Here is a 25,286-nt window from a genome sequence, read left to right as displayed (position 1 = left end):
GGAGGGCTGCCACACTGTACAACTGGGTGTTTTCCCTTTCACTGCAGCTCTGGGTCACTGTTGAGTGGGAGGTGAGGGGCGAGGTAGCAGTAGTCGCCCATTTCCCCAGAATGTGTGGGAGATGGACGCAAACGCAAATGTTTATTTCCCCAGGATCAGCGGGAATGTGTGTCCAGACAGGAGTACAGGAAGTATGGAGGGGCCAAGCTGAACAGGCTCAACCCGGGGAACTACACGGCCCGGATTCAGGCCACCTCTCTCTCCGGGAATGGGTCATGGACGGAACCTGTGTTCTTCTACGTCCAGGCCAAAAGTAAGGCTTAAGGAGGGAGCAGCTGGGAAGACTGAAAGCAGGTGGGGCCGGGACTGGGGAAGACTGGCTGGTCGTGGCTCTCTGGTTTTCTAATTTCCGGTGGCCAACTTTCAGAAGAGTCATGCTTCTGCCAGCACCTTGTCTGGGAGCTCAGGCTAAGGAGCTGCCACGCCTGGAGTCCTTACCTCATCTGATGGGCAGCGAGAGACTCTGAGTCCCTCTTTTGAGGGAGACAGCCAGGGGCTTTTGCTCCCAACTTGGTTTACGTCCAGAGCATTTTACAAAGTACTGAATTGACCATCCTGCCTCCTGCCTCGTCAGGGATGCTGGTTGGGACTCAGGCTCAGGGCTCTCAACCATAACGGGTGACAGAAACCTGAGGGCCTTCAGGTCCAGTCTGCTCCAGAGCAGGCAGGAGTCGCCAGGATAGCATCCCAGGCTGAGACATGGCCCTCATCACTGCTCATCGGTAAGATACAGATGCACTTTTATTTTTATTTTTTGGTCTTTTTAGGGCCGTACCTGTGGCATATGGAGGTTCTCAGGCTAGGGGGGCTCCAATCAGAGCTGTAGCCACCAGCCTACGCCACAGCCACAGCAACCCCAGACCCTTAACCCACTGAGCGAGGCCAGGGATCGAACCTGTGTCCTCATGGATGTTTGTCAGGTTCGTTAACTGCTGAGCCATGACAGGAACTCCAACTTTTGTTTTGTTTTGTTTGTTTGTTTGTTTTTTGACTTTCTAGGGTCACACCTGCGCACATGGAGCTTCCCAGGCTAGTAGTCAAATTGGAGCTGCAGCTGCCGGCCTACACCACAACCACAGCAACACAAGATCTGAGCCACATCTGCAACCTACACCATAGCCCATGGCAACGCTAGATCCCCAACCCACTGAGTGAGGCCAGGGCTCGAACCCAGTACTCATGGATACTAGTTAGCTTTGTTTCCGCTGAGACACGACGAGAGCTCCCACATGCACTTCTAAAGCAGCAATGTACATCGAAAGCACGTGGCACTTGCCATTTGACACAGAGACTGGGCCATTTTGTACGTTTGTGCTCAAACCTTCGACAGACAGAATTCTTAAGAGGCCATTCTCTGTGAGGATTTTAGATTTTAAAACTGAATTTTATAAAATGTATGAGCAGCACAATAAGGGCCCTGAACTTGCTTGGCCAAGAAAACTCAATGTTTTCATTTGGTGACGTAAATATCCCTTTCTTTCTTTCCATATTGAGTTTCTACTGTTTTGTATTAGAAACCAATATTTTTTGGGGGGGCACACCATGATATGGAAGTTCCCAGGCCAGGGACTGAATCCGAGCCGTGGCTACAACCTACGCTACACCAGATCCTTTTAATGTACTGCACCAGGCCGGGGATCAAACCCGTGCCTCTGCAGCTGTCCACGCTACTACAGTTCTTAATTCACTGTGCCACAGCAGGAACTCCTAGAAACCAAATTTTTAAGATTATTTCATGTTCAGATAATGGAGTCAAATTTGACATAACACTGTGTTCCTTACTGCTTCCGCAAGAAAATGCAGCCCTGCTTTGCTTTGTGGTGCTACTTTTGGGTCAAGTGAGCACTTTCCACTGCCCTGGTCCCTCCTGGTGTCCGTATCTGTGCTGCTGTGGTGTGGCGTCTGAGTTTTTAAATTCAGGATGCAATCGATTGAGCAGTCCACCTAGGTTAGCACCTAATAGTCAAAGACATGCCTGGTATTTGGAAATCCACATAGTGACAGATACCAAAAGCAGAATCGGGGGGTGGATAGAATTGCAGACCTTGAGGCAGGATTTTATGAGCCTGGCACTGTGTGAGGGGTAAACAGATGCTTAGGCAAAATAATTCCATCAACTACAATAGTCTGAATTCTCCATGTGGTCCATTTAACCTACTCATTCCAGTTGGCTGGTGCCACCCACTCCATTGCTGGAACTTTCAACAGTATTCCGGGAACCCTCTCCAAAGAAGTGGCTTGCTTTCTCCCCTCCCCCACCACCTCCACATCCATCCCTTAGGAGCAGAGCCTAGGTTTAGAGGCCTGGCGTGCTGTGTTCTTTAAAACAGCAGCATTGGCTTCTGGGGTTCAGTGACCTTGGCTTATACCCAGAGATAACATATTCCTCTCTACCACTGCTTCCCCATTTTTAACCCTGTGAGTGCTAGAATGCTAATGGGAAACCCAAGAACCCCTCTGATGGCACCTTTCCAGCAGAAGTTGGCACACACCGCAAGGAAATTAAATCTGCGTGGCCTGCTTTACCATCAGGAAGTTTTTCCTCATGTCAGACAAGACTCTCTCCTGCTACGGTTGAGTCTCATTTCCTCCTATTTAATCCTCAGAGGAGACAGAAGCTTTGGAAGCTTTCTGGCAACAGCTCTCCTTTTAGGAACACTTGGTGTGCTTGAATACTATTAAATTACTCTTCAGGCTTTTCTCCTCCAGACTAAATAATCTCAGGTTTGTGGCCTTTTCTCATAGCCCAGTCTCATGGACCAATTTTCTAACCATTCAATCAGTTTGTTCTTCCTTGGCTGTGTTCCAGTTTCTCCATGTCCCCATTGAAATGTGAAACTCAAAAAGAACACAGTACAACCTGACCAGTAGTGTAAGTGATAGAAATATAAGAAATCATCCTCAGGGGACAAAAAGAAGCTCCACTAGCTTCCCAAAGGCAATGTTAACTTGCAAGTATTCTCACAAATTAGGAAATGTAGCAGCCTGCATCCATTTTTAGAGCTGCTTGATTAAAAAAAAAAATTTTTTTTTTTTTTTTTTTTTTTTTAGGACTGCACTTCGAGCATATAGAGGTTCCCAGGCTAGGGGTCAAATCAGAGCTGCAGCTGCCGGCCTACACACAGCCACAGCAATGCCAGATCTGAGCCACGTCTGTGACCCACACCACAGCTTGTAGCAATGGTGGATCCTTAACCCACTGAGGGAGGCCAGGGATAGAACCTGAGTCCTCATGGATCCTAATGGGATTTGTTACCACTGAACCATGACAGGAACTCCAGATAAAAATATTTTTAAGTAAAAAAATGAAAAAAGCTTAAATAGTCCTTAAAGAGTGATAACATTAGTAGAGTTAACAGCAAAATAATCGACGGGTGAATTACAATAGCGGTACCTTGGTCCCCAGTGAGTTCCAACCTCACTTCCACATGGACACTTCGACTTGGGAGTCCCAGGGCACTTGGGACCCCTCATACACAAAACCAGAATCACAGGTGCTCCCTTCAGAATCTCTCTGCTTGTTCCTAAGCCCAGTCAGTGGTCCAGTAATCCACTTGTCACCCCAGCCAGGAATCTTACAGCCATCCCTCACCTTTCCTTCTCACCTGCCACCCATTTCACAATCAAGCCCCCCTCTCTTTGATTCTGCCTCCAAAATAGCTCTGGAATCCGGCCTCTGTTATCACCACCATCACCACCTCAGCTCAGAGCCTCCAGGGCACTTGCTTCGTGGGGAAATTGTGAACTGGGGGTGCAGAAAGCCTGGGTTCCAATACCAAGGCCATGGCCCACCAACTGCCTGTGTGACCCTGGGTTGGGGGAGGCCTTCACCTCTGAACCTCTCATTTGTAGGAAAGAAGTAGTGATTTCTTGGTGAGGTCTGAGCTGGGTGAAGCAGAGCACGCCCAGGGCCCCTCCCACCCACTGCCCACACATCTCTCCACTGCCAGCCCCTCGGGCCGTCCTCAGGCACAGCCAGCAATCCCTGCACAAATCCCCAGTTCACCTCGGGGCTGGAAAGCTCTCACCGGTGCCTCAACCTGCACAATGAAGCTCAGACTGCTCAGCTTGGACAAGGGCCCTTGGGAGCAGCCCTGCTTTCTTTCCAGTATCATTTCCACCCACCCTCTGTGCTTGGAGAGCTTCCCCTGACTCCCTTCCCCCCCTTCCCTCCTCCACCTTTGCACCCTCACAGTCAGGCACTCCACTTGTCTGGCTGTTAGGCTACCTACAGATGTGTTGATTTCCAGCGTCCGGCAGAGTTTTCAAGAGTAGGGATCGGTGTTCAGCCTGGCATCTGTCATCGGAGTGCTGGGGACACATATGTGGCACCAGAGGTGGGTGAGGAGCAAGCGCTGCAGAGAGCTCTGGGGTCCCAGACTTGTAACTATAGACTCTGATGTTTGGGGAGAACTCAGAGCAGCTTTGGCCAGGGGTGGCATGCAGTTACTTTTTTTTTTTTTTTTAAATTGTCTGTGGAATGGTCTTAATACAGATAAAAGTCAGTGCAGCTTGAGCACTATGCACGTAAGAACCTCAGTTCATGGAGTTCCCGTCGTGGCGCAGTGGTTAATGAATCCGACTAGGAACCATGAGGTTGCGGGTTCGGTCCCTGCCCTTGCTCAGTGGGTTAACGATCCGGCGTTGCCGTGAGCTGTGGTGTAGGTTGCAGACATGGCTCGGATCCCGCGTTGCTGTGGCTCTGGCGTAGGCCGGTGGCTACAGCTCCGATTGGACCCCTAGCCTGGGAACCTCCATATGCCGCGGGAGCGGCCCAAGAAATGGCAATAACAACAACAACAAAAAGACAAAAAAAAAAAAAAAAGAACCTCAGTTCATTTTATTTTAGCAAATATATGCAATTCCACTAATAGTCACCAAACTGCATACAAACATTATTTTGCTTGAGCCCATCATTTGAACTATTATTTCAGAATATGCTGTGCTGGAGTTCCCACTTTGACAGAATGGGATTGGAGGCTTCTCTGCAGCCCCAGGACGCAGGTTCGATCCCTGGCCCAGTGCAGTGGGTTAAAGTATCCAGCGTTTTCGCAGCTTTGGCTTAGGGCACAGCTGCAGCTCAGATTTGATCCCAGGTGGGGGAACTTCCATGTGCCGCAGGTGTGGCCATAAAAGATTAAAAAAAAATAAAAAAAGACAAAAACACTGTGCTTTGGAAATAAAAATGACTCTACTCAGTCTGCATTCATTTCATCTTTTTTTTCATTTCATCAAACAACTCAGTGTTTCTTGCTGTTACTTCCAATACTGTTGACCACAGAACTCCTAGTTTGTGACTGGGCAGTAAAGAATTCTCAGGGATTTTTGTCATACTTCTAGCAAAATGTAAGCAGATGAAATGAGCAGTTTGTTCACCCAGTAACATTCTCTCATTTCCCCCTTATTTCTGCAGCGACATATGAAAACTTCATCCATCTGATCATCGCCCTACCAGTGGCCGTTCTGTTGATAGTAGGAGGGTTGGTTATAATGTTGTACGTCTTCCACAGAAAGAGGTGAGTGACTTGGTGAGAAGGTCAGACACTTTGCCATCTAACTGGTTTGATTTGAACCTGAGTTAAAGTCCACTTTTTAGGATTTTGAGGAACTATCTTATGTATCAGAAAACCCAATTTTTTTTTTTTTTTTTTTACTTTTTAGGGCTGAACCTGTGGCAAATGGAAATTCCCAGGCTAGAGGTTGAATTGGAGCAGCCGCTGCTGGCCTACACCACAGCCATGGGCAAAGCCGGATCCTTAACCCACGGAGCAAGTTCAGGGATTGAGGAATCTACATCATCATGGATACTAGTCAGGTTCGTTACCACTGAGCCAAAACGGAAACTCCAAAATGATCAAATGTTCTTCACAGAAAAATAAAATGTTTTCTAATGATTCAACAACAGAAAACACTTTCTTGGGAGTATGGGTCACTGCTCACACTGGTGGTTCTATCACAGATACTGCTGCTTATGCAAAGCTTTTTCAGTATTTTAACCCTATCCATCATATACGCCTTTCAGTTTCCAATGAGGTGAAGAAACAATGTTTCTGTACAAGCTCTAATCTGAGGCCACTGAAGAAGCCAAAAGAGGCAGCAAATGGGGTTCGCTTGTGCTTCAGTGGGATAAGGGTCCAGTTTTGTCACTGCAGCGGCTCAGATCGCTGCTGTGGCTCACATTTGATCCCTGGTCTAGGAACTTCCACTTGCCTCCAGTGCAGGCAAAACATGATATAGTAATAATAGCAATGACAATAATAAGCAAACGAGGCAGCAAGTGTCTTGCTGGCTCACCCTGAATCAGGAGTGTGATGAGAGTTGTCATGACAATACCCTCCCTTCCCCCCACAGCCCCTCTTGATCCTTAATGAAACAGAACAAATAAAATTGGGATAACAAAGATGAAAGTACATAGAGAAGCATGGGGATGTTTTTTGTTTTGTTTTGTTTTTTTTCCTCTAACCTAAATTTCATCCTTTTTGACAGAAATAACAGCAGGCTGGGGAATGGAGTGCTGTATGCTTCCGTGAACCCGGAGTACTTCAGCGCAGCTGATGGTGAGCCTCTAAACTGCATTCACTGCCGAGGGGCCCAGATCAGGAGCTCTGGGGAGTGTTAGTAATTGAGGGGGAAGAGGTTTGCATTATTTTGAGGTAGCTTTGGCCTCAGATCTGTCTCCATTAACAGTTTTTTTTTTTTTTTAAATCAAGAGTGTTGAGCAGTTCTCTGAATAGGTCAGAAATTCTGGTACCATCTGGGCTGCCCCAAGGAAAAGCAGGCTTCAGAGATGAGTATGGCCAGCACAGTAATCATTTTATTTAATTGCTTGAAATTTTATGCTAGAATGAAAAAAAAAAAAGCTGAATAATTGTCCACATCTACTTGGAGGGTATGCTGCAGCTGACGAAACAGTCCTTTTAAACTAGTTGCAGCTTGAGTTCTGTATCGTTACAATTGGCTTTGATCACCGAGGCCTCTCTGCTCTTTGTGTCTGGGGTATTTTCTGTTCATTTCCTCCTGACTGGGGTGGTACAACTCCGTCCCTCATGGCCCATTCGCATTCCCTCTGGTTCTAAGTCCTGAGGGCCATTCAGTTCAACGCTGAAGAGGTCTGGAGGTCTGACCTGGAAGCTGGCTTGCACTCAATGGCTCTCTCTTTTTTTCCTTTTTTGCTGTCTTGTCTTCCTAGTTTGCCAAAATCAAAACTTGTCAAGGTAAATCAGAGTGGGACATTGGTCAGTGGGTGCCTCTCACTGGCACTTTGCTGTAGACTTTCACAATGCCATCCCTTTTGATCCCAGAACCCCATAAGATGGATTTTCTGATGCTCATCTATCTGTCCATGGGGTAACAGGGCTCAGGGGAGAAACTTGCCCCGGTCACAGAGCCAGGTAGTTAAGTCAGGATGCCACAGCCCCGGCATCTTGTTGGCATGTGGCACAGTCGCCCTGGAGGAAGACTGTGAAGTCCTGGGGGCAGGCGGGCAAGCAGGCACACAGGAGGAGCTGGACCTCCTCTTCGTCAGGTGAATAAATAGTGCATGGGATGAGGCGGATGTGTTTAGGAAATATGTTTACCTCTCTCATGCTTTAGAAGTGGAAGTGTTTATTCAGGAGATGTGAAATAGAGTCACAATTATTCTCATTGCTTATCCTGATCAAATGAGAAAACGTGTGAAAACGTTGTGACAATGTCAAAGCACTATATAAGTGTATAAAGTTTTATTTCAGTTCCTGTTGTGGTGCAGTGGAAACAAATTTGACTAGGAATCATGAGGTTGGGGGTTTGATCCCTGGCCTCGCTCAGTGGGTTAAGGATCTGGCATTGCCGTGAGCTGTGGTGTAGGCCGGCAGCTGTAGCTCCGATTCAACCCCTAGCCTGGGAACTTCCGTATGCCGCAGGTGCAGGATAATAAGGACATTATTCCTCTTTATAGAAAGGTCTAGCAGAGCTGTATTTTTTAAATGCATATATGTGGACACCCACACACATACCTACACGTCTGTATATGAGACAGAGAACATTCTGGAAGGATCACACCAAACTTATAAGAGTAGTTACTTGTGGAGAGGATCTTTTTCTTTCATAAAAGAACAGTTTTTATGCATTGTTTGTATAAATAATAGGATTTTTTGGTAATCAAGGAAGGTGAGGAGTCATCACACACTTAACGGAATTAATAGGGGAAATGCAAGGCCGCTCCCCTCCTCTGTCAGTGTGGAGTGAGACTACTTCAGAGATGCTGCTCGACTTCAAAATAAAGCAGAGAAGATAGGCATTTGTGGCTTTGACTCTGCAGTACCAGAAAGTTTTTAGAGAGAACTAATACAATCCTATCAGACTCTGAGGACAGTTTTTTGTTTTTGTTTTTGTTTTTTTTGCTATTTCTTTGGGCCGCTCCCGCAGCATATGGAGGTTCCCAGGCTAGGGGTCGAATTGGAGCTGTAGCCGCCGGCCTACGCCAGAGCCACAGCAACACATGATCTGAGCCACGTCTGCAACCTACACCACAGCTCACGGTAACGCCGGATCGTTAACCCACTGAGCAAGGGCAGGGACCGAACCCGCAACCTCATGGTTCCTAGTCGGATTCGTTAACCACTGCGCCACGACGGGAACTCCTCTGATGGCAGTTTGAATTCAAATTTTGTGTTTTTCCAGAATGTTTTCATAATATGCCTTAAATTTTTTTTTTTTTTTTTTTTTTTTTTGTCTTTTTAGGACCGCAACCTGCAGCATATGGAGGTTCCCAGGATAGGGGTCCAATGGGAGCTATAGCTGCCGGCCTACACCGCAGCCACAGCAACTCGGGATCTGAGCTGCATCTGCGACCCACACCACAGCTCACGGCAACACAGGATCCTTAACCCACTGGGCAAGGCCAGGGATCAAACCTGCAAACTCGTGGTTCCTAGTCGGACTCGTTAACCACTGAGCCACAATGGGAATTCCAATAATTGTCTTAATTCTTTAAAAACAAAACAAAGAAGCAAAACCCAGGTCAACAGGTAGAAACACTATCACCTTATTTAACTTACTCTGTTCCGGCCTCCTGACAAGCATCTTAGAGCTAGTTTCCTCAAGGGTCAACAAAATGACATTGCAGTTCAGAAATGCTTTAAAAACTTTTCTCTCCAAAAGCTAATCTGCATGTCACCATTCTCCAGAGTGCACTGAAAATCCCCTACAGGGGAAAGCTGATAACATTGTGCGCATAAAACCTCTGCTGGCTGGCAGGGCTTAGGACTGCTGGCTGAAGCCAGGAGTTTCGGGGGTGGACTGCAGAGAAAGGATTGCCAGGATTGACTTCAGCCACCTCCTAAGGAGGAAATGTGTTTGGTTTTAACTCCATGTTTCATGGTGGCTACATAGTTAATTCTGATTAAAAGCAAGCCTGGATTTTCAGAGATAAATGGATATAGACAGCCTCTTTTTATACCTTCTGAGGGGGGGTTGGGAAGAGTGTAACCACTGGGTTGTCTTTCATACTTTCCCTCCTAAGCAGGCAGTAGCTTCCTCTCGGGGGCCACATGGATGGTGCGATCCTTCTGGGCAACTCTTGAACACACAGATATGTGCTATAATATACAAAAATGTATGCGAAAGAAGATTCTAGACTGATTAATATAGTCCATATTGGACACTCATTAGATGTGTAAATTGGTTGTATCTCCTGAGTTACAGACATCTTTCTTTTAAGACATCATTTAAAGGTACATACCTGGGACTTGGGGTTGTCGGAATATGGTTGTCAATCCCCTGCTTCTCTTACATCCACCTCAGGCTCAAGGTTAATATCTGAAAGCGTAACAGCAAACACAGATGCCATTCCAGGTTCCCAGTCCTTCTGCATTTCTGAGCCAGGACCAGCACTTTCCTACCAGCGGAGCCTGGTGGGAGTTCCCCTCTCAGGCAAGGACGAAAGCACAGAGCATTGGAAGAATGGGATTAGGATTAACATTTCTTATGGCGCTATAGACCAGGTTGATCTCATGTTAGTTCTCAGCCTACCCATCAGAGTTGTAGGATGGGTCCACTGTTTTGTTTTGTCTTTCGTTCCTCCCTCCTTCCTTTCCCTCTTTCTTTGTCCTTCTTTCCTGCACAGAATTATTCATTTATGTTCTTAAAACAAATTGCGTCTGACCAGAAGCATAGGCTGGAGAGGAAATCTTACCAGGCTTAATCATTATGAAGCCCCCCCACCCAGCCCATCACCCCAGTGGTGGGAGGTCCCTGGGTTCACAGAGCCCTGCCCCTCTGAGATGGTCACACTAACTGCCTTCCCCCACAACCTGGTGCTGGAGATCAGTTGCTTTCATATCTCATTCCACCCCCAGTGTCTCTGGCAAAGCCAGGGAAACTGTCTAGACCAGAGCAATGCTACCAGGGGAAATATAATGCCAGTCCCATAAGAAACCGCAATTGTTTCTAGTAGCCACATACAAAGTATGAAAAAGAAATGGGTGAAATAAATGTTGAGAACATTTTATTTAACTCAGTATATCCAAAGTACTATCAGTTTTAATATACAGCCGGTATAAAAATTACTGGAGTATTTATATTATTTTTGATACTAAGTCTTTGAAATCCAGCATCAAGTTTTATACTTAGAGCAACATCTCAAATTGGATGACCTCCTGGCTCTTCTGTGCTGTTGGTATCTTTGAATTACCTAGGAATCCTTGAAGACTTGAAATTCTAGTATTTAACTGAACAGTAGCCATGCAGAAACCAAGCCCATGGGAGACTCCAGAACAGACTGTGTCGCCATATCCTGACCTTCTTCCCTATGGGCTGTAGGAAGGGGCCTCTTGCTCCATGGCCGGGAGTTTCCCCAGAGCACCCCCAGCTCAGCTCTGGCCTCTCTCCCCAGTGTACGTGCCCGACGAGTGGGAGGTCGCCCGGGAGAAGATCACCATGAGCCGGGAGCTGGGACAGGGCTCCTTCGGGATGGTTTATGAAGGCGTCGCCAAGGGTGTGGTCAAAGATGAGCCTGAGACCAGGGTGGCCATTAAGACAGTGAATGAGGCCGCCAGCATGCGTGAGAGGATTGAGTTTCTCAACGAGGCCTCCGTGATGAAGGAGTTCAACTGTCACCACGTGGTGAGGGAAGGGCCCCAAGGGTTGGGGCCACCCTTATGGGTTTGCGACTCATCCTGTCTCTGTAGGATCCCTCTCACTGCTCAAGAAGGTTGGGGGGGATGTGCAGGTCCAGGGAGTCTGGTGCCACATCATCCAGGGTTGCTCAGGGTGGTCCTGGTGGGGTTGGGGGGCTGCGGGGGCTCACCCCCTGTCTCCTTCTCTTTCCCCCTCACAGGTGCGGCTGCTGGGTGTGGTGTCCCAGGGCCAGCCAACGCTGGTCATCATGGAACTGATGACCCGGGGGGACCTCAAAAGTTATCTCCGGTCTCTGAGACCAGAAATGGAGGTCAGTTTCAATGTTCACCGAAACGCCATGCTATCTGTTCCCTTTCCTCTAGAACCTTCCCCCAGGAGGTACTGTGTCTTTAAATCCATGCACTTTTCTTGCCATGTGCTTGGTCCTGGGTCCTTTAGAAGAGCGTGTTCCTTGACTAGAGAGAGACCTGTTTCACGCGCCTGTTCACACATGGCTTCCTTCATCCGCAGCAGATGATCTGCGTGGTGCTGAGGGTGGTCACGAGGCCAAGTGTGGACTGAGGCCCTGGGCAGAGTGGTCTATGACATGCCCACCCTCCGCTCTGCCCAGCGTGGGTCCCCAACTCCCCTGACTCTTAGTGCCTTTGCCCAGCTCACTGTGTTATACATAAGATAGCAGGAAGGAGAAAGCGTCATCATATGGGTTACTGGAGATGTGGCAGATACATTCAGGGCACCTCTGAAAAGTCTGAAACACTCAATTCCTTCATCCCCAGTCTTAGGTGCAGAATAAAAAATGTGCAACATGCTGGCTGTCTGCATGGAGTGGCTGCTTCAGGCCTCTGGGCCTCCGTTTCCTTATGTGCAAAATAAGAGGGTTAAACAAGATGACTACCAAAGTCCTTTTCAGACCAGAAATTCACTTTTAGATTTGTCACATTTAAAGTTGTTCTTTTTGGGAATTCCCACTTTGGCTCAGCAGTAACGAACCCGACTAGTATCCATGAGGATGTGGGTTCAATCCCTGGCCTCACTCAGTGAGTTAAGGATACGGCATTGCTGTGAGCTGTGGTGTAGGCCAGCAGCTACAGCTCCTGTTCGACCCCTAGCCTGGGAACTTCCATATGCCACGGGTGCAGCCCTAAAAAGAAAAAAAATCACCACAGATAGTCCTCGTAGCCTCTTCAGAAGTCAAATATATGGTCAAATATAGGGTTACACTGCTTCTCGAAGCCAGCTCTCTGCAGAAGCTAGTTCCTGACTGGGCAAAGCCACCATCCTCTGTGCATGGACCCTGGCCAGACACAGGCATGGCCCCAGGTCTTCATCCAGGCAGTGAACCAGCCTTGATTCCTGTGGGAAAGCGCCCAAGAGGAGCTTAGGCGTGCTCTCCCTGTGGCCCAGGGTTTGAGCTGGGAAGGGGACACGTGGGACCTGTCAGAGTAGGATGGCTTTGCCCCACTGTAAGAGCTCTCTGCAATCAGGGGAACCAGCTCAAGTTGGTTGCACTTATACAAGCACGTGGTGGTCAGCATTGAAACTGGGGTGCTGGTTGGTTTCTGCATTTTCAATTTTTTCGGTGGAGAGACTTAGGCACACCTTTTATATGAAACTCTTTTCTAAATGGATTTATTATTTGGGGATATTTCTCTTCAGTTCCAAAGCCAGTATGTTGCCCTCCTCTGCAAAGAGGAACCGTTTATTCCTGTTACTTGTCACTGTTGGATGTGGGGCTCTCCAGAATAAGCTTCTGCTGGACTTAAGTGAACTGTCAAGGGCTTGCTTTCCTCAGCACCCACGGAAAATAATAAGCCAAGGAATACCCCTCTGTAAAGTGAAAAAAAATAATCTCGATGTTTTTGTACTTCAGAAGAAAGTCGAGAAAGAAAAGGATTAAATAGTTTATAACAAAGCTTACGTGGGAAATAACTCGCCCAGGGTCCATTTGGCAAAGTCGTTTGCTTATTTCCACACGGTCTCTGTAATGTCCTTTCCCTCCTTTTCCCTGTAAAGACTTTGTAGAAATAAAAGGAACATACAGACTAATTGGAATTTGAGTATCTAGAATTCTTAACATCCAGAATTGCTTGTTTCACTTTGAATGATGTTTGCCACACCCAAAATAGAAAATGCTGGTCCCAAGTTGTGCTCATGGGTGCTTCTCTCTGCAGCTCTGTGTGACATGGTCAGAGGGCAAGTGCCGTGGCCTCCATGGCAGTACAGTCCTTCTGAGCCAGTCCAGGTTTCTTAGCAGTTGACCTGTGGTCTCAGATTGGACAAAGATGCAAACCCGGAAAGAATGCAGGGTGAGAAAAATTCCTAAAGTCTTATTGAATTTTTTTTTTCTTCATCTCCAACAGAATAATCCAGTCCTAGCACCTCCAAGCCTAAGCAAAATGATCCAGATGGCTGGAGAGATTGCAGATGGCATGGCATACCTCAACGCCAATAAGTTTGTCCACAGAGACCTCGCTGCCCGGAACTGTATGGTGGCCGAAGACTTCACAGTCAAAATCGGAGGTGAGCCCTTAACTTGCCAGGTCTGAGCCAGAACTAAACTCAGCATGTTTTTTAGGGACCAAGCAGGCATCGGCCTGCCTGTGGAGAGGTTTTCCAGAGCATCCTATGGATGCAGAGTCTTGTGCTTGGGAATCATGTGATTGTCTCCATTTGACAGTCAACTGCACACCTGGCCAGGCCAGGCCAGCTCTAATCCTGAGCAGGTGGGCACGGCAGTCCAGGTAGTGGGCAAGAGGGGCTGAGGCAGTGGTCCCTGAGGTCTCCTCAACTGACATTTGAGGCTTTTTTTTCCTCATTTTTAAAGTTTTATTGAAGTATAGTCGATTTACAATGTTGTGATAATTTCTGATGTATAAAAAAGTGATTCAGTGATACACGTACACACCTCCATTCTCCTTCAGATTCTTTTCCCACATAGATGATCACAGAATATTGGGTAGAGTTCCCTGTGCTATACAGCAGGTCCCTATTGGCCTGTCATTCTATACACCTCAGTGTGCATATGCCCATCCCCAACTCTCAGTCCATTCCTTCCCCTACACCTGTCCCCTTTGGTAACTATATGAGGCATTTCTTGGCAGAACAGTTCCAAGTATTGGTTCCAAAAATAATTGACAGTGTCCTCAGGCGATTTTGACTTGGGCCTTAAAGTCACCATCCAAACTACCAACAAATCCTCTAGTTTTCTAGCTCCAAGGACCATCGTCCCACTCTCCCCACCCAGCAACCCAAGGTCCATGGAGTTTCTAAGAGGTGAGGCCCCTATGGTAGATGCCGTGCACAGAGGAAGAACTACAGTCCCTCAGGGAAGACTCCTGACTTCTGGGTTCACATCCAGTCTAGTCAAGCTCTAAGCTTTTGATTTTTGTTGCAACCCTTACTTACTGCCTAACCAGCCTGCTGGCTAGACCCCTTGTTGCCACTGCCCACTGCAACACCAAGAAAGGGTCACGGGTGAGAATTGTACTTCAGCCTTTAGATTTGGTTTATACTTTGGTCCTTGAATCTGCCTGATGTTTGTAATCACCTATATGGAAAAAAAGACTGACTCATTTTGCTATACACCTGAAAAGTAATACAGCATTGTAAATCAGCTATACTCCAATAAAATTAAAACAAAACAAAGCAAAAAACGACACGAGGGCTGCCCAGGAACCACTGGCTTTTCCCACTGTGAGATGACAGTGGTTCAGAAAAATGCTAAATACTTATCCTGAGAAAATGTAGGAAGATTTTACATCCAAAAAGTATTTAAAAGATTCACCTGTCTAGCCCTTGACCTGTCTGTTCTAGAAATGCTCACCTTCCTTTTGCAGTATTTTTTTCCTTTAGCAAAGATTTTGAGTGACTATTTTGGCCCTTTAATGAGCAGTGAGTACCCCCTCCAGAGTGGTTTCCCAGGTAGGGGCTGTGTTTTTATCTTCACATGTAGGAGCTAGAGGTGATGGATACAGCCACATTGGAGAACAAATATCCTTAGTTACTCCTTCAGGAGCCATTGTGTGTCCCTGGATTTGGCCCTTTGAGGCATCCAATCATTTGATGTCCCTGAAAGTCTGAGAGGCTGTCCTGCCCCAGGACTCCCAGAGGAGAGCTGCTGCCTGGGCTTCCTCTGTGAACCCAGATCCCTTTCCCATCCCTCACGTCTCAGCAGGGCCTCACATTGTCGTTCCCACAGAGCTGGCAACCAGCTCCCCTTCCCCAACTGGGGAGCCAGCCAGCCACTCAGTAAATTAAGTCCAGATTCTGCCACTAACAGATGCAAGACTTGGGGCAAGTGTCTTAAGTTCTGTGAGCCTCAATGCGTTGACCACTGAAATGCGGATGATAACATAATAGACCCATGAGATGCTGGGAAGGTCTCAGTGCAGGAAAGCCCTGGGCACATACATGCCTGGCAGGGAGCAGGGCCTCAGGAAACGTCAGTTCCTGTGGCCTAACTCAGTTCCTCCTCCTTTTCTGCCCTGCTCTCCATCACAGCCACTTGCCATTTGCAGTCCACATCAGCCAGGACTCTATTTGCTGTTCAACCATGTGGCATATCTGTAGTGACACTTTCTTCGTATTTGCATTTTTTTCTTCCTAAAATTTGAAATTTTTATTTATTTTTTATTTATTGATTGATTTATTTTTGTCTTTTTAGAACCATACCTGCGGCATATGGAGGTTCCCAGGCTAGGGGTCCAATCAGAGCTACAGCTGCCGGCCTACATCACAGCCACAGCAACTTGGGATCAAGCCACGTCTGTGACCTACACCACAGCTCATGGCAACGCCAGATCCTTAACCCACTGAGCAAGGCCAGGGATTGGACCTGCAACCTCATGATCACTAGACAGGTTTGTTAACTACTGGGCCACGACAGGAACTGATGAAATTGTTCTTTTGAGTTAAGGAAGAAATATCTTTGTTCTTTTTCTGGGATTTCTTTTTTTTTTTTTTTTTCCTTTTTGTGCAAGAAAAAGCAAATCCTCTAATTTGCATGTCACTGGATTAATTCAGAGATAAGACTACAGCACTTCATTTTTATTCTTCACTAGGGTTCAAAAATATTTTTCCAGTGCCCGTGTCTCATGGATTACAAATATGACAAGCAATTTTACCAGAGGCAATTCGATGGCCCTTAGCATAGTACAAGGAAATTATGTTGGTTAACATCCAAGGAACTTTGTTCTCTGGTTTGCTTTGTAGCCTTACATCTTTGTGGCAGAGTTAGAGACACAAATGAACATTATAAGAAGGAAAGCGGGCCCTTTCTCCTGGGAAGGAGAATGGAAAAGTCCCTCTAAGAAAAGGTTACATGATTGAGTGGAAAATCAAAATCTGACAAAGAAGCAATAATTTAGGATTATAAAGCAAGCCTGCCATCAAACATAATTATGTGACATCTTCTAGAGACATGGAAAATGGAAGACATTTTCAAAAATGAGTGGGAGTATTATGTTGAAAAACATTATTGAGTAATAGCTTCAGGGGCCTAGTAAATAGCATCTCTTAGGCATCTCACCGTGTACTTTTTCTTGGTGAATTGGTACTCTCAATATTTTCCCCCTTGTTAGACAGTGAAACCACTTTCTTTCCTCTGATAATGAGGCAACACTACCAAGTAAATAAAAGCCAACATGCTCTCGGCCACTTGATCATGGTTTTCAACCACGTATAAATGACCTTTGCTCTACGCAGTACAGATTTTCTTGATAGACAACGGAAAGTGATCATTTGTAAGCTGTCTTTCTCATTTCAAATACCACGAGGGAACTACCTTTTTAAAAGAATCACACTGTTGGTGTATTTAAAGGCAGAGATTTCTGGGCCCTTGCCCGTCCTGTGACTCCTTGGTCATCCCTGCTGGTTTCTGCCTCATCAAATGGTAACACTGACACAGGGCTCCCCCTGCATCCAGTTTCCCTCGATGCCGGGTGTTGGCCAAGGGGGCCCTCCTGCGTCGGGGCACTGAGCCTCTCTGCTGTTCCCCACCCGCATAATAACCCTCACACCCTCTCTCCTCACAGATTTTGGGATGACGAGAGACATCTATGAGACAGACTATTACCGCAAGGGAGGGAAAGGGCTGCTGCCTGTGCGCTGGATGTCCCCTGAGTCCCTCAAGGACGGAGTCTTCACCACGCACTCTGATGTCTGGTATGAGAGGCACTCCTGTAACTCCAGCCCGGAGCCTCCACACATCCCACCAGCTCAGTCTCTTCCCTGTCCTCTCCTTTCCTCCTGTTTTCTGTTCAGTGTCACCCCGATTCCAGCTTTAGCTAAGTGTGATGTGGGCCACCCCCACGTCGTTGGCGTGTTCCTGTTGTCAGTGGGCATTTGTGGGATCTAAAGAATGTACAGGACCAATGTCTCTTTTGATGCTTAGCTGCTCACCAGGTGACTAGGAGCCCTGGAGACACAATACCTGGGGCCGGGCCACAGGGACATGCCAGAAAATGCCACCTCTTTTTGCTTCTCTCCCTACCTGCCTTCTCTCATCTTCTTTCGTGATAAATAGATGTGCCGTGGGGGTGGGGGTGGGGGGGCGGCCTCACCTAATTAAACCTTCAGGTTGCAGACATTGCTTAATCTAAACCTTAAGTCTTGGAGTCCTGAGGTATTCTCCTATTGGTCTCGTCTGCCGTATGTTCTCTTCCAGTGAGCACCCATGGCTGTTGGCCCGGGCACGGGATGGAAAGCAAGATGTCTCCCTTAGTCACGACCATAGCTGGGGGGAGAAGGCGTGTCAGCTGAGGGTGCAGAGGATTCCCCAGTACTACTATTTATTGCAGTTTCTCAGCAATGTTGTGGACAGGTCATCAGGTTCTGAAATCCGACTGGGGTTCTTGGCAGGCGAAGGCCCTGGCCCGTCTGCCTTCTAGAACATCAGCTAGTTTCTTAGCTGTCCCCTAGGGAGATCCCATTGCTGATGTGTCACAGAAATGGTAGTTGTTTACTCCCACTGTCTGGATGACCACACAGAGGAGATATTTAAATAGTGACCGACATCAGCTTTGGTGTTGTTGGGTTTTGTTTTGTTTTATTTATTTTTTTTAAAACTCATGAACCTGTCAGAGTTCAAGGGCCCTGGATCCTATTTTGAAGACAGGTGCAAATTGGAAATAGCATTTGAATATGACCCACCAAGGCATGAGTGCTTCTTGAGCTCAAGTATGAGATCTGTTTTGCAATCAGCCTCTTCAAGATGATTCTCTCTTTACGGTCAAATCCAAGTGTTCAACACCATTTTTAGATAGAGAGCTGACGGGGGATGTCGGGTCTGGGTCCACATGTGAATCTGTTTATTCTAGGATCCGTGCTTCCAAAAGCGTTGAGGTCAGTGTACAGTGCAATAAAATGGAAAACTGTGAGAGCCAGGGAAAACAGAGGCAGGGCAGGAAGATAAAACTAGAGTTGTTAATAGCTCACAGGCTAAGTTGCCTCAAATGCTGGTTAGCAGTTACTGTGACAGGCAGCAACAAAGGGAAAGAGAGGGTATTCTTGGCCATTTCTCCCATTTGATGACCTAGACATTACAAACCAGTATGGAAAAAAAAAAAAGATATATACATATATAAACAAGAGTAGGGATTTCAATATTCATTCCATTCAATGTTCAGGCATGGACATTTTATTTTTAAACACATCCTTTGAGGATAACATTTTGGGTGCAGGGGGCAGGCTGGACCATGGAGAATACAGAAGCTATCTCTGCTTCCCAGGGTCCAAAGTTCTCCCTCCTGAAGGAATGGGAACCATTTTTGAGTGTATTTGGTGGCCCAAAACAGTCATCCCTAAACAGTTAAAATCTCAAAAGAAATACAAAGAATTGTGGAAGAGACCCTAGAATTTTAGAACTGGAAGGTGTTCTGAGGTCAGGACCAGCCCCAAACCCCATCCACAGCATCTCTGACAGCTGGTTGTTGAACTTCTGCTCGCCTCTCTCCAGGGACCGCTTATTCCTCTCTCACAGACAGTCTGAATCCTTAAGATGCCCTTGTGTTTTGCAGGTTTTTCTCCTGTTAAGCTTAAGTTGACCTCTCGCTGACACCCCTTTGGCCCTCTTCCCTAGAACACAATTTCACACTCGGCTCTGTTTTTGATAAGACAAGCCTTGGAGTCACAAGGAAGTGGTCTCTTTGCTCTCCTTGGAACATCTCCAGATTTTCCTGCTATCCTTCCAGATGTCATTCCCAGGCCCATGGGCATTGTGTTGTTCCTCCTATAGCTCCCTTGTACCACTGTGTCTCTGCAAATGGTTCCTTTGGGTTAGAAGATACAAGTGTGCCTTCCAGGCAAGGAGGAAACCAGGCAAGGACTGGGAAGGTGGAACCCACAGCTTGAAGGTGTGTTCCCTTCCTGGGCTTCTGAATCACCCTACAACAGTTTTCTTTTCTTGACTTACTAAGAAGCTTTCCAAATGGCAACAAATACCCAGGGCTGATTGCTCCCTCCTAGAGTTATTTGCTTCTGCAGTGACTAATTAAGGAGCTCCCTGGTGGCTCAACAGTTTAAGGATCTGGGGTTGTCACTGCAGTGGTATGGGTTCTATCCCTAGCCCAGGAACTGCCACATGCTGTGGGCATGGCAAAAAATGAATTAATTAAAATAAAAATTTAAAAAAAGCTAATTAACATTAGCAGAAAATGTGGCTGTCTCTGCTGTAGGTTTCCATTTGCTGGTGGGTGGGACATTGACACAATCCTGTCCTGGTGTAAGGAGGTGTCATTATTGAATGCTGATCTTCACTAGCACTGGAATTGAGAGGAAACTCACAGCCTTACTTGGGGAAAACAACCCTAGTGCTCATCATTAAGAGAGACTTCACACAAAGGCATCTGTCTAACGTTTAAAGAAGATATCCACAAAATTCAAAACTTGGTTTTATATGAAGGCATTCATGCCAGTGCCACACTGTAAATGACCTGCTCTGGAAAACCATGTGGCTTGCCTGTTTCTCAGTCTCTGGCTATGTGGCCTTGGTCAAACAATGGGGCATCTGTGGGCTTGGGTTGCTCCATCTATGAGATGAGGCCTGAACAGGGACGTTGGCAGACCCTCCTTAGGCATTTAAATGGCCCCTGTGACAACTGGTGATGCCAGGGAGGCTTATTGGTATTGGGCAGAGATGCTTTATAGCTCCAAACCTTGGGGCAGAAAAATGGTTGACCCCAGCTTGTCATGTCCTGTGAGGGATGAGGAGATTCTAGGACCAGGTGGCCCTCACTGATGAGTGATACTGTCATCAGACCAGAGTCACTCCAGGGAAAGCCTTCATGGAGAGTCAGGTGTGTTACTGGATGTGTTCTTTCCTATGTGATCGTGAGGACCTGGCATGGCCCAGACCTAGGGCTCAGGACAGGGTGCCCGGAGACACTGTTCTGGTCCCTGAGGGCTGAAGTCTTGTGGAGAACAGGAAGTAGCCCTGACAGGCTGGCCTCATGGACCCCTTTGCAGGAGAGAGGGAGTTATGGGGCATCCTGAAGTGGGGACTGTTGCTTACAGAAGAGTGAGGAAGCGGATTCTTGGTGGTGGAAATGCTGGGGGAAGATGTGAAGGTGGGACGTGCTTAGTGTGTGTGGAGGACCGTGGGACTTCCTGGAGGGAGTCAGGCTGAAGAGAGATCAAGTAAGGCCTTGGATGTTGTGTTAGGGGGTTGGCTAACCCCCTAATTCTGCAGGCTCTGTAAAGACGTTTAAGGCTTCTGTTCAGAGAGCAACCTGGAGCTGTATTTGAAGAAGTTCATGTTAGCTAAAGCTCCACTAAGTAAGATGTTGGTGCCAAAGGGGAGTCCTGCAGGCCAGCTGAGGGGACCATCTGCACTGTGGAGACCAAAGGAAGGAGGGGACCCCGACTTGGACAGATCTGAGCTATGGCAGGACTCTGAGGATGCTGAGGGAAGGATGACTCTAGGGTTCCTGCTCAGGTGGGAAGGAGGAGCAGCAGCAGCAGTGAGAAGATCAGGGTGTGAGACAGAGTTCAGTTTGAGGCACGTCAGGCTCGTGGGTCCCCAGTAACTCAGAGCTTGAAGTGGAGCCATTGGCACCAGAGGAGTCAATGTGGGTGCCATCCGAGGAGCACCGGAGAAGCATGTAGAGCAGGAAGAGGCCTGGGAGGAACCACATTCTCAGATTATTTCTCAGGCCAGGCTTACACTCAGTAAAAACAGCCAGCTTGTCATCTTCCCCATGGTACCATGTTTCAGACATGGAGTTGGGAGTCACGGCCTCAGAGGAGGGCCCATTTCAGTCTGCAGAGACCCTGCAGCCATCCTTGCTCAGGAGCCGCTGCCCATATCCAGCCTCTGAGCACTGCGCCTGGGCCTCTGGGCCCTTGGCTTTTCTAGGTCTCTTGTGCAATATAAAGACTGTTTCTTGGTCCCTGGAAGATCAAAAGGACCTTGGGTGGGTCAGTCCTCTGAGTGCTGAGATTCTATTTCTGTTGTGCTCTCAGCATCATTTGTACCAAACCCTTTTGTTCATGGAAAGTTGCAAAGCAGCAAATAAAACATCCTGATACAAGCCCAGCCCTCCTGGCTCAGGCTTTGGCCAGGATCCCCAGAGTGCTCATGGGAGACAGCCCCCAGCCCAAATTTTCAGTGCGGCTTTGCCAGCGTCGGGCTGCGAAGGTCCAGTTGGAAGTCCCTCGGGCTGGCTGTTCGCTGCTGAGCAGCCTGCTTTATTTGGCTGAAATGAAGCGGGTGGAAAGGCCAATAGACCGTGGAGAATTTGTAAAAGATGGCGATGTGTGCCGGGAGGGCACCCTTATTTTGCAGATCACGCCACTGCCTTTTTAACATCGTCTGTCTGAAATTCCCATGTCTGTGTGTATGGATTTTAATTGGTTTCTAGGAGTTGGAGCCTGAAACCAACAGGCAAAAGAGCACGTGAGGTGGAACAGCTCCCCACATCCCTGCTGACTTTCTTCCTCGGCCACCCCCTTCCCCTCAGCAAAACTCTGTGTTTAAGAATTTTTGTCCTTGAGCCCCACCCCAGCCAATGAGGCCCTCCTCACGCCCACAGCCTGGGAGACTGAACCCCTGTTCGCTTGGGCCCCCACCCGAGATTCAGGACATGGGCACTGCGGTCTGTGGGGGCCCAGGCATCAGCATGTGTTAAAAACTCGCCAGGGGTCTCTGTCCCGCTCCCTGCGTTGAGAGCCATTTAAGCAGTAGGTTTCCAAAACAGGGAGCTTGTTGAACAGCTTGGCTGTCCCAGGCTGCATGTGAGGCCACTAACTCAGCATCCTGGCCGGACCTGGAGACCAGCATTTGAGTATCGGTGGGCTAGGTCACATTTGGGAGACACTGCCCTGCGTGCAGGGTCATGGCCACAGCTAGGCCTTGAGCTCAGCTTGCCCGGGGCTCCCATCAGAGATCAGGAGCCTGCTGCCATTCCGGGGTCCCTGAAAACTGACCCCACTTGTGCTTGCAGAGCTGTGCCACCAGAGCCGCACCAACCCTGCTGCACATGGGGACAGATGTCCCACACATGCACGTTCCAGGGCCTGGCTCCTTGGCTGACACGTGCTCTGTGGCCACAGGGAGAGAGGGTTTCAGTGCCCGGGGTCAGAAGGGCTACCAGGAGGAGAGGGCAGCGTGGCTCCATTGTCCCTTTCCAAGCGCCTCATGTTTCTCTCCCTGCTGTAGGTCCTTCGGGGTCGTCCTCTGGGAGATTGCCACGCTGGCCGAGCAGCCATACCAGGGCTTGTCCAACGAGCAAGTCCTTCGCTTCGTCATGGAGGGCGGCCTTCTGGACAAGCCGGACAACTGTCCCGACATGCTGTACGTATATCCTGGCTCATGTAAGAGCCAGGCCCTCTGGCCCGGTGGGTGCTGCGGTGGCCAGAGCCGTTGAGGAGAGGACTTATCCCAGTGGAAGGAACCTGTGCCTTAACCCTGCCGCATCTTCCTGAATCCTTGGGTTCAGGTTTGCGGTTTGCCGGTGATTTCTTAGGCCAAATGTCTTTGTGAAATATTTGAGCCAAGTAGTGTCCCTGCTTGTCTTCTCCATGCAGAGTTTTTTAAAAAGGCAACAATGTGACACTGAAGACTCTTAAACCACACCCCCGGGCCACTGCCCACCATCAGGAGGGCTCCTCCAGGCCTGTGGGGTGACTTCAGACCTTCTCCTGTGGGCGGTTCCAGGACCCTGACACCAAATGCTGTCCCCCTCTAGGTTTCTTCTCTGTTAAGTGGTTGTTTCTTTTTTTCCTTCTTTTTAGGGCTTCACCTGCAGCATATGGAAGTTCCCAGGCTAGGGGTCGAATCGGAGCTAAAGCTGCCATCCTACGCCACAGCCACAGCAACTCGGAATCTGAGCCATGTCTTCGACCTACACCACAGCTTATGGCAACGCTGGATCCTTAACCAAATGAGCGAGCCCAGGGACCGAACCCACATCCTCATGGATACTGGTCAGACTCATTTCCGCTGTGCCACAACAGGAACTCCTCTGTTAAGTGTTTATAGAAGTCATAAAAGCCCTGTGAGGAGGAGTTCTTTGGTGGCCTAGCAGTTAAGGATCCAGCATTGTTACTGCTGTGGCACAGGTTCAATCCCTGGCTTAGGAACTTCTGCATGCCTTGGGCGTGGCCAGAAAAAAAAAGAAAGAAAGCCCTGTGAGTGACAGGCTCTCCGCAGCTTCCTCAAGTGGCCCGTGAGGAACTGAAGGCAGTCCTGCAGGCCTCCTGGCAGATGAGCCCCTGGCACATGCTGCTTTGGGCACTGGCAGATTTGTCTCCTCACAGCATTTCTTTTCGAAAAAAACCCTTCCACTTTCTATTCCTGAGATTTGTCAGCTATTAGGGAGCAGTGTGATGATTTGGCCTCCCTGCTCGGGGTTCTTAAGAGAAGTCCCTCTGTCAGTGGATGTCAGAACTGCTGAAGGCATGAGGGTGTGAGGGTGTGGGGGTGTACAGGTGTGAGGAGGGGTGTGAAGGTGCGGAGGTGTTGGAGTGTGGGGATGTGGAGGTGTGGGGGCATGGAGGTGGGGTGTGAGGGTGCAGAGATGTGAGGGTGTGGGGATATGAGGTTGTGGGTGTGTGGAGGTGTCAGGGTGTGTAGGTGTGCTGTGGTTGGGTTATCATATGTGGGGAGGTATAGTTGGGGAGCAGCAGCCTCATTAAGACAGGGCTCAGGATTTTTCTAGATCCCAGGAGATAGAAGGTAGGCTACCATTAATACCTCAAGCCCAACGCAGGAAGTTTCCAGAAGTGCTTTTTAGGACAGGTTTGGCCACACATTGGCAAGATCCCTAGAGGAATTGGGCTGTGTCTGTGTCCACGTGGAAGGCTCCCCCCAGGTCTGCCACCTACCCACGCACCTACCCACGCACCAGCATATGGAAGTTCCCAGGCTAGAGGTCGAATTGGAGCTACAGGTGCTGGCCTACACCACAGCCACAGCAATGCCAGATCCAAGCCATGTCTGTGACCTACACCACAGATCATGGCAACGCTAGATCCTTACCCACTGAGCAAGGCCAGGGATCCTCATTGATATCAGTCAGATTTGTTTCCACTGTACCCCAACAGGGATACCCTGGCCACTGTATTCTTGTCAGCCCATTGTAAGAAAAATCTTTCAGAGCAAAAACCAAGTAATGGAGTATGAGGAGTGATGCCCACTGAATTTGCAATGGAGGCATCCAGTGCCAGAAGAGAGGCTGATGCTAGTATTGGTGGTGTTTCAGGAAGCTTAGAAGGAGTCCAAGAAAGTGGCTGTGAGCTTTTGGTCTTGGGGGCGGGGGTGCTGTTCTTGAGCTTTCTCTGACATGGGTAAACACTTATCTCTGAGAAACTTGTGGGCCTCCTGAAGTTGATCCACCCCCAGGTGACGGGAGTTTTAATATTAATTTAATATGCCTGGGAAGCAGCCCCCCTGCCATGGGAAAGGCAGCATACTTCCTGTTCCCAGCATAGAGTGACAAGGGAATTTACATGGAGAGGTTACTCTGGGATATTAAATGTATAATTCAGGAGGCATTTCTGCTTTGCCATGCAGAACCCCCTTGGCACACTTTCTCCCTTCTAAGGAAAGAACAAAATGAAAGAAGGCAAGTTGGTTTCATAGGGAGTGTCTCTGTTGTCCTTGTGAATTTATT

At 48.2% G+C, this 25,286-nt stretch overlaps 1 protein-coding gene across 9 annotated transcripts in view; it reads left to right on the top strand.

The window, feature by feature from the left end:
* The window catches only part of IGF1R (insulin like growth factor 1 receptor), a 308,192-nt gene that overhangs the window by 270,743 nt on the left and 12,163 nt on the right, over positions 1-25,286 (top strand). For 6 of the 9 annotated variants that reach the window (XM_085010144.1, XM_085010133.1, XM_021082915.2 and 3 more), the window contains 8 exon segments: positions 154-313; positions 5,474-5,576; positions 6,547-6,617; positions 10,934-11,163; positions 11,378-11,488; positions 13,539-13,698; positions 17,211-17,340; positions 22,832-22,966. In XM_085010144.1, coding sequence (XP_084866270.1) covers positions 154-313; positions 5,474-5,576; positions 6,547-6,617; positions 10,934-11,163; positions 11,378-11,488; positions 13,539-13,698; positions 17,211-17,340; positions 22,832-22,966 — 1,100 coding nt within the window. 9 annotated transcript variants of the gene reach the window in all.

Source organism: Sus scrofa, chromosome 1, assembly GCF_054392235.1.
Source record: "Sus scrofa isolate SSC_HxYL_T2T_F1_AM1 chromosome 1, Sscrofa_HxYL_maternal_Yorkshire_Landrace_v2.0, whole genome shotgun sequence".
NCBI lineage: Eukaryota > Metazoa > Chordata > Mammalia > Artiodactyla > Suidae > Sus > Sus scrofa.
Note: the sequence above shows the minus strand (reverse complement) of the source record. Positions and strands in the feature narration are given on the sequence as shown.